General features: G+C 36.5%; 1 protein-coding gene across 1 annotated transcript; it reads left to right on the top strand.

Moving 5' to 3' along the window:
* The first annotated feature begins 1751 nt into the window (after positions 1-1751).
* Positions 1752-8812, top strand: LOC109192272 (transcriptional regulator STERILE APETALA-like). The gene is made up of 3 exons (XM_019342846.1): positions 1752-1997; positions 7566-8103; positions 8217-8812. The coding sequence occupies exons 1-3, from the start codon at positions 1752-1754 to the stop codon at positions 8810-8812; spliced, it is 1380 nt and encodes a 459-aa protein (XP_019198391.1).
* Positions 8813-9019: the final 207 nt, after the last annotated feature.

Genomic DNA, 9019 nt, shown 5'->3' on the forward strand with positions numbered 1-9019 from the left:
CTTAGTTTTTTTAATTTTGTGTTTGATCGTTTAACGAAATTTGATTGAAGTTATTCATAATTTAATTTTTTATAATATTAAATTTAGTATTAGTACATGCAATTTATATATTTAGATGTATTATTAAATGCAAAGAATTAAATAAATTTAGTATTAGTACATAAAATTTATATATTTAGATGTATTATTAAATTATTTATAATTTAATTTTTTATAATATTAAATTTAGTATTAGTACATAAAATTTATATATTTAGATGTATTATTAAATGCAAAGAATTAAATAAATTTAATTAGTATTAGTACATAAAATTTATATATTTAGATGTATTATTAAATGCAAAGAATTAAATAAATTTATTATTAGTACATAAAATTTATATATTTAGATGACTTATTAAATGCAAAGAATTAAATTTTAAAATAAGTTAAGAATGATTTTTTTTTTTGAGTAATACTGACTTCATTATAATGTAATATCTGTTCATAATTACTTTCTCAACCAAATGAGAGGCTAAAATCCACAACCTTTCCTATGAGGGAATAACTTGGTGCCATTGGACTACAATGTACTTAGCGTTAAAAATAAAGAGCTTGTTTGACTAATAAATAGTAAACTTGACGATAAAATAAGACAGAATAAGTATATTTTATGGGAGGTATTAAGAGAGGAGAATATACTTTTACAAAATATAAAGTATAATCTTTGATATTATAATCGATAATATTGTAATTTCTTTCAAAATTATATATCCTTTTTACCAGAACTGGAGTGAAAAAAACAACTAAACGAGTTAAGTTAGATGTTATTTAAGATCATTATATTAAAATATAGAAAGTAAAATGCTACTACTTATAAATAGAACTCTACTTTCTATAATGGGGACAATTATAATGTCAACAATGATTATATATACTGATCCTACCTACTTAGCTAGTACTTAAGACCCGTGATAATTTGCGCACAAAAAAAAAAAAGAAAAAAAAAAGAGAGAGATATTGATATATTATAAATGAGATTATTTTAACACACCAAGTCATGAAAATCATATAATTTTTGTTAGGTGATGAGGAGAAAGAATAAAACTATTAAACAAAGAATTACATGAAAGTTGGCCAAACAATACTAACCATATCAATTAATACCAGTGACGTTGTATTACCCCTCATAAAATATATATATTTTAGTACTATTGACTATGTTACAATATAGTGAATCGAACCCATGAGTGTCATGACCTTCAATCCCGTTTAAGAGAGTTACTTCGTGTCACCCGACCACAAAGTCATTAGCCATAAAATATGTATAGTATTATCCATAACTTTTAAACCAACCACATCAACTCATATCCTATATTCTCTTTCCCTCTATATATATATATATATATATATATATATATATATATATATATATATATATATATATATGAAATATATATATATATATATATATATATATATATATGAAAGGATGTATCCGTTGTCATCACCTTTAATTACGACGATATATGTATGTATATGTATATATAACTACTACTACTACAACTGCTTAGTATCTTGAAACACTAAAAAAAATTAGCTTTGGGGCTTTTTCTGTGTCTCTATCTCTCCACCAGTACCTCTCTATCCAACCATTTTTAATTGCTTGTTTGTTTGTTTAACCTGTGACTTCAGCAAACACCCCTCCCCCCCTTTCACACTATTCTTCCATTCGATCCTCAATCCTATAATTGTTTACGTATACCAAAAATATGTCTTCTTCTTCTTCTTCCACCAATTCTTCTTCGTCCCCCGAGCCAGTGGAAGGCAGGGAGGGAAGCGCTGGCGGCGTGGGTTTTGAAGCGGCCACGTCCTCCTCCTCCCGCAGCCGCCGCCGCGGCGGAAACGGCGTCTGGCCGGAGCCCTTCGTGGAGGCCCTCGCCTGCCAAGTCGCCATTGACGCTGCTTCCAACAATGGCCGCTTAGCTGCTGCTCCGGCACTCGCCAGCCTCTTCCAGGTACATATATATATACACATTACATACAACTGTAAAGTACACATGTTTGTTATTATCGTATGTGTGGGATGGTGTTTGGATCATGTTTTTTAAGGTATGAAAGAGTATGTGTGTGTGTTTTTTGGAATGAGGAGGGAAACTCGCAACTTTGTTACCATAATTGGTAAATGACCACTAAAAAGTAAATCAATCTAAGTTACTGATAGTTAAACCGAGAAGGTCGATAGGAAGTTTAACTTGTAGTCTTGTTGTTACTAAATCAAACTAATTTGACTGGGGTTGTATGAAGAAGAGTGTCATTGTGGTTATGGGAATAATTGTTTTGTGGTTTTTGCCTTGAGAAATGGAGAAGAATGATGGGTATACTTAAGACCATAATTGGTATAAAGACTAGAGAGATCATACAACTAATGATTCTGATGAGTGCATATCTTTGACCAAATCAGCATGTAACCAAAACTTATGACCTTAAACTTTGCTACCTCTAACCTTTAAAACTAACCAAGAAACCTAAAACCCTTCAAACCCTGGTTGGGTTTAGTACTGTGTATTAGAAAAAAAGGAATTGAACATTAATGATTTTGGAGGAAGGGGCTAGGTGGGCAGTATGTACTTTTTGATATATGATCAGGGCAGGGCTTCTCATAAATGATTACTGCAATTCTTCTTCACATATATTATGGCTGTAGAAGGAAATGTGCAGTGGGCACCTTTTATTCTTCTCACATTTTTTTGGTATGAGGATGGATCTCAAGACCAAAAAGGGGTTTTTTGATTTTTGCCATTTCTCCCTCTCCCTCTCAAAACAGCCCTAGAATGAGTGAACATGAATCCAATCCCTATCTAGCTTCCCCAACTGCACTTTTTTAACTCTTCCCATCTGTTCTACACCATTGGGATAGGATTCTCCTTTTTCACCTTCTCATCTGATGATATATTTACTCCAAACATGGCTGAAAGGGACTGCTGAGGCCTCCTTTTTTATGGCTAACAGAATGTGTAATTAGTTAGAGATTTGGGAACTGGGAAACCACCCCACCACCCCCTCCCGACCACGATAACCACTGGGTAAACTCTACCTTATGACTCTAACCGGGTATGAATGTAAAACAACCTAGGATGTTCATAGTAGTCATAGCTGATCAGTTCAAATCAAGAAAGTCATTCTGGTATCTGGCTGAGAATCAGACTTGTAACTTGTAGTTACCGAGTCAACAACCTAGAATGTTCATAGTAATCGTAGCTGACCAGCTCAAATCAAGAAGGTTATTCTGGCTGAGAATCAGACTTGTAACTTGTAGTTACCGAGTCAACAGCCTGACTAACTGGGTAACGAAACTTTGTGTTTGGTGAGAAAACAATATAAAAGAACAACCTTGATACATGGGATGGTCAAGAGTTTAAGTATTGTCCAATGGGCAATTATGGGTACAACTTTGTATTGGTAGGTGGGAACTTAAGTTTGCGGCGAAAAGACAGTAAAGACATCACTCTTTTGAGGTGCTATAGTACCACTCAAGATCTTTAAACACCTTTGCTTAAGATTCTCCTTAATGCTAATTTTTGACTTGTTCCCTCCTTCCCTTCGATCTTGATGAAACAATGCTGCGCCCTTCTTTAATTTGCAGTGACTATACATATACATGTATGTATGCATGCATGCATGCATGGATGATGGCATGTAATTAATGTAATAGAATCTAATCTCTGTATGTTAACCACTGTTAGGATTATCCTTAACCAATGAAACCAAGTTAGGTTTAGCTGTTAACTAGGTTTTTAGGCATGACAACCCCCAAAATCATACATGCATGTTGTTTCATATTGGTTTTTGTAGCTCAGCAAGAATAAGCTTAGGCATGGCAACTCCCCAAAAGTTGAAAAAAATCTTAAATTTTTGTTCACATTTAAGGTGGTAATAAATGATAGATAGAAAACCCGAAATTTTCATTAGTGTCATCCTTATAAAAAACTTGTTGGGCAACTAGTCTTAGTTTGAAAAGTTGAAAAAAAAAAAACAATATTTTTGTTTAATTTTTATGATTGTTGAAACATACTTATACAAAAATAAAAATAACAAAAATATTTCTAACCTTGTTGCCCTTTGTCACTACTTATTAGGGAAAAATCTATATTGATTGGTTGAAAAAAAAAAAAAAAAACATTATTGGGGAACCCGTGGTAGCTCGAAAAATTTTAATTCGCCCCTCAATGAAAATATTACACTAAAAAAGCTAAACTTTTAATATCCCTTTTCACTACTTATTAAGGAACCATTCTACCCTCCACTAAGTAAGAAAACCCAACATTAAATTTATTAATAAAAAAAACATTATTGGGCAACTTATGGTAACCCAAAATAAAACTTTTAAAACCCTTGAAACTTTTATCCTTGATTAAGAATATTATACTAAAAAAGGTAGATTTCTAACCACATTTTGTCACTACTCATTTTGGGAACCATTCTAGTCTCCATTAAGAAAGAAAATTTGGGAAGTTAGTTTGGTCAAAACCAAAAAAGAAGAAAAAAAATTGAAATGTTGAGATCGAGTACATGTACCCTAGAGGAAGCAGGCAGGCAGATGGTGGCATGCACAGTAATATTAGGAGTTGATGGAATGGAAAGAAAGAGGTGAGATAGAGGGTCAAACCAAATAGCTAAGCCAAGTTGAGAGAGAAAGAAAGAAAGAAAGAAAGAAAGAAAGAAAGAGTGAAGATTCGCTGCTGCAAGCTTTAAAAGGAGACAGGCCTTTAATTTGGCCACCTTTTCTTGGAAATGAAAGAATGGGAGATGTAGTAATCTCTTCTCGATCCATTCGATAAAACAAAAACATTTTTTTTTTGTTTTTTGAAATTTTAATAAAATAAAACAAACAATCAAAACGTTGCAATCCGATGTTTTGTTTACGTTGGTGCTTCTGTGTCGACCAGATGGGTTTGCAGTGTAGTAGTCTACTCCTGCGACTACTAGATTTGCAGATTCTACAGATGCCCAATGCCATGCACTATCTCTGTGGACCACAACCACTTTTGTCTCACTTCCCTCACCTTCTTCCTCTTCCATCTTATAGTTACATACATAAAATATCATTTTTATATTAATTTTTACTGGTGTCAATAGTATATAATATAATTTATCAAGATACTTAATTGTATTAAAAAAATTGATCAGACAGTTAATGAAAGTGGTAAAAAATTCATCGATTTTCAATCACTTTTTTGGCTTACGATGGGTCGTATTTTTGCCTATCTTAGTTAAGAACGATAGTTTCTTTGATTTATAGAAAAACCCATAGTTGTGACCTAAAAGTGTGCGGTTGGGTGAAATGGACTAATCCATCTTTAACTAAAGGTCAAGATTTCGATCCTTGACTTTGGGTATGAAGCAGCCTTAAATCTACAGGTCAGCTGTCGTACTAAAAAAAAAGTGTTTACAATTCAGCTAAGGGATTGCTTTAAATATCCAAGTCAGCTATCCCACTCAAAAAAATACGCTTACAATTCAACGAGGAGATTAGTCTGTGTCTGATATGGTGGAAATTCTGGGTACACCAAAAAAACCCTCAAGGAGAGATTATATCTAATAATATTATTGATATTTACAGTAATCGAGACACTAATGAATTTATGAATTCTTATATTGCAAGAGGACTTAAAAGAATTGTAAAAGAGATTAGAGTTTCATGCATGCAGATGAGAGTAGCATAGGAAACACAGATCGCAGATGGGAGTAGTATAATATTATAATTTGTCTTTACAGTTTTCACCCCCTTTTTCCCAAGTGAGAAATCTTCCAATCTCCTAAAAAACTGAGATTATTTTGTCCCTTCCCTATATCTTGGAGTACTTAAATCTTTGATCAAAAGAATATACTCCTCCCTACTTTTTCCCACACTTCATCTCTTTATCTTCTTTTCCAGCTTCCCTTTACAACCAACCCACGTTGCTGCATGCGATGATGGATATATGAATCCATGCATTCTTTCTGCCTGCATGGATATTATCATATTTGCACTTGCTAAACAACATTCTACTATTATATCTCATCATCGTATCAGACCATTATTTTAATTATTTCATGTGCTTGTGCATGTCACACTATTCGACATTAGGGAGTTTTTAATTAGTTGAAAGCGGTTAAAACTTTTTTAAAAAAAATTATTATTATCGATCACCTTTTGACCTACTTTTGCATGGTAGGAAAGGGTAGTTGATAATTAGTGATTTTCTAGTAATTTTTTTTTTAAAAAAAATTATTTGTGAATGTCACACTGTTGAAAAATTAGGAATTTTTAATCATAGGAATCGGATATTTAGGGTTCTGTTCAGAAATACGAATAAGGAATTTTCAGTGACTGGAAAATACGAATTAGAAACTTAATATTTCGAGTGTAAATCATAATTTCTAACTACTTTGAGAATTTGGGAAAAAAAAGACTTTTTACTATTATGAACCACTTTTTGACCTATTTTTAGGTGGTTGATAATTAGTGATTAAAAGGTCATTTTCCATCACATTGTGCATGTTACATTGCTGAAAAATTAGGAATTTTGAGTCATTGGAAATCGGAAATTTAGGGTTTTTTTTAATAGAGATATGAGTATGGAATTTTTGGTTACTGGAAAATAATAGAAACGTAAGATTTTTATTTTTTTTTTATTTATGGAAAAGCATAATTTTTACCGCTTTAATGTCTGAAAATTAAAGATTTTTGTTAGTGTAAGCGATCTAATAGCATTCTCATTTTAAGATAGTTAGCTATAGACAACTTAGGCTAGATTATCTCTTTATGGTACTTTGTTGACTAATGTTACAAGACAGTTTCTTCCTGATTCCACCTTCCTATAGTGGGTACATATTTTCTCATAAATTAAATGGTCTAAAAATTTCTTTGTTGCTATGATCTCATTTTTTAAATAAATCTTATGGGATCGGAGATGGATGTGGACTAGAGATAGATGTATGAAATGGTTGAGGGTAGTAGTACACACGGCAGCTAGTATGGTACAGTGTTATTGGTGCACGCGTATGGGGGATTGTATGTACTTGGACGCAGCTTATCATGAGTTCAAACATTACAGAAGGGAAAATGTCAGTGTTTAATTTGGATCACCTGCAGTTTTACATAGTATAGTATGGTAGGATCTATATATACATATATATGATGATAATGAAGGAGAAGAAGAAGAAGAAAAGGACGTTGTTGTACCCATGCATGCAGGGTTGTACCTACCTACCTACACAGTCTATGCTCTCTCTCTCTCTCTAGGACAGCTCGAATTTATTTGCTTTGGTCTCCCCAAAACTGTCATTGCATTAATGGTTTTAGCCTTTTAGGGTTTGATAAACTGTGGTTTGGTACGTCAGGTCCATATGGAGAGATTGCAGTCCATAGTTTTGTATAATAATCAAGTAAGATTTTTCCAGGAGTTAATGTTATTGCATGGTGGCTAATAGAAAAATAATGGGTTTGTTCGAACAATGTTAAATTTATTGTTTTTTTAAGAAAGTTTTAAGATTTGAGTTTCAAAATGGGGAGTTAATGGTGGGATTATGATATCGTGCAGGTTTGTTCAACCTGGCGAGCGGTGTCGCGCTCCGATCTGCTGTGGCTGAACTTGACGGCGAGGATTTGGGACCGCCGCCGCCTCCTCCGCAACACGTGGAGGGATGAGTTCATGTTCTGGCATCAGACGGCGAACAACTTTCGTCGGGGGAGGTACGTTTATCGCACGCTCCACTTCGCGCCGCCGAGTGATGACAATAACGACGGGCTGTCGTGCCGCCGTCTCGCGCTGTCCGATCACCACCTCGCGGCGGGGTTTTCCGACGGGACGGTGCGGTTGTTTTACATCCCGACTAGGCTTCACCTCTCCACGTTCCGCCCGCACCACCGCGACCGCCTCGGCCGGTACTCCAGCGCGGTGTCGGGGATCATTTTGACCGACGCCCAGCTCGTGTTCGCGTCCCTTGACGGCGATATTCATGTGGTTGTGATCGGAGATGCCGCGCCGCCGCGCCGGGCGAATCTTGGGGACGTGGTCAACGACGGCGCTTTGGTTGACTTCACCGGTAGTGAGCGTTGGTGGGTTGGGCTCTATGCAGGTACTTTAATTAATTCTTATAATCCTTTTTCTTAATTTTTGGGGTCAATTTTAAAATTTTATGAAATTAATTATAAGGTAACATTAATTTTATTTAATTGCTGCATTTTTCAGGTGTTCCAGAGAGGGCATTTCACATATGGAACAGCGAAACAGAAGAGCTTGCTTTCGTGGGCGGAACTCTGACCGATCCAGAAGCGGTAATGGGATGGCACCTACTCACTGAGTTAACCGAGTTGGTCGGGCGAGTGAGGGTGACGGGGCTGGAAACGGCGGTGGCGTGCACCGGCATGCGCCTCATCGTCTTCGACCTGCAAAACCACGGCGTCATCATCGGGCAAGAAGACCAGTTCCAGTACGGGCTGACGGTGGGCGCGTTCGACGCGCGCGGCGACTCGTTCCTGATCATGGACAACCGCGGCGCGGCGAGCGTGCGCCGCGCGGAGGACCTGGAGCAGCGCTGCTGGTTCAACGTGGGCGGCGCCGCGGCCCAGGGCGGCGGCGTTATGGGGTGCATGAACGGCGGGTTCGCGATTATGTTCGCCGCGTCTAGGGTTAGGGTTTGGGAGATCGAGCGAGGTGACGGCGTTTACCTGCGCAGCTTGAGGGAGAGAAACTTAGACGTCAACGCCATGGTCGCCGACGAGCGGCACGTGGCGGCGTGTTCCAGCGACGCCACGATTCATTTGTGGGACTTCGGCGGCCGCTAAAACATAATCCTCGGTTTCCGCTAAAAAAAAATAAAAAATCAAGAGGATGTGGGAAAGGTGGTAGGGCCGTGTTTGGAGGTAGTAAAAAGAAATCAAGAAATGAGGGTTGCAAAAGAGATGAAATGGGTGGGGAAGGGGGCTTTATGTTTTACCAATTGTGGGAGACCAAACACTGAGCTTTCGTTTTCATGTATAGTGTTTGCATTG

Source organism: Ipomoea nil, unplaced genomic scaffold, assembly GCF_001879475.1.
Source record: "Ipomoea nil cultivar Tokyo-kokei standard unplaced genomic scaffold, Asagao_1.1 scaffold1770, whole genome shotgun sequence".
Taxonomy (NCBI): Eukaryota; Viridiplantae; Streptophyta; class Magnoliopsida; order Solanales; family Convolvulaceae; genus Ipomoea; species Ipomoea nil.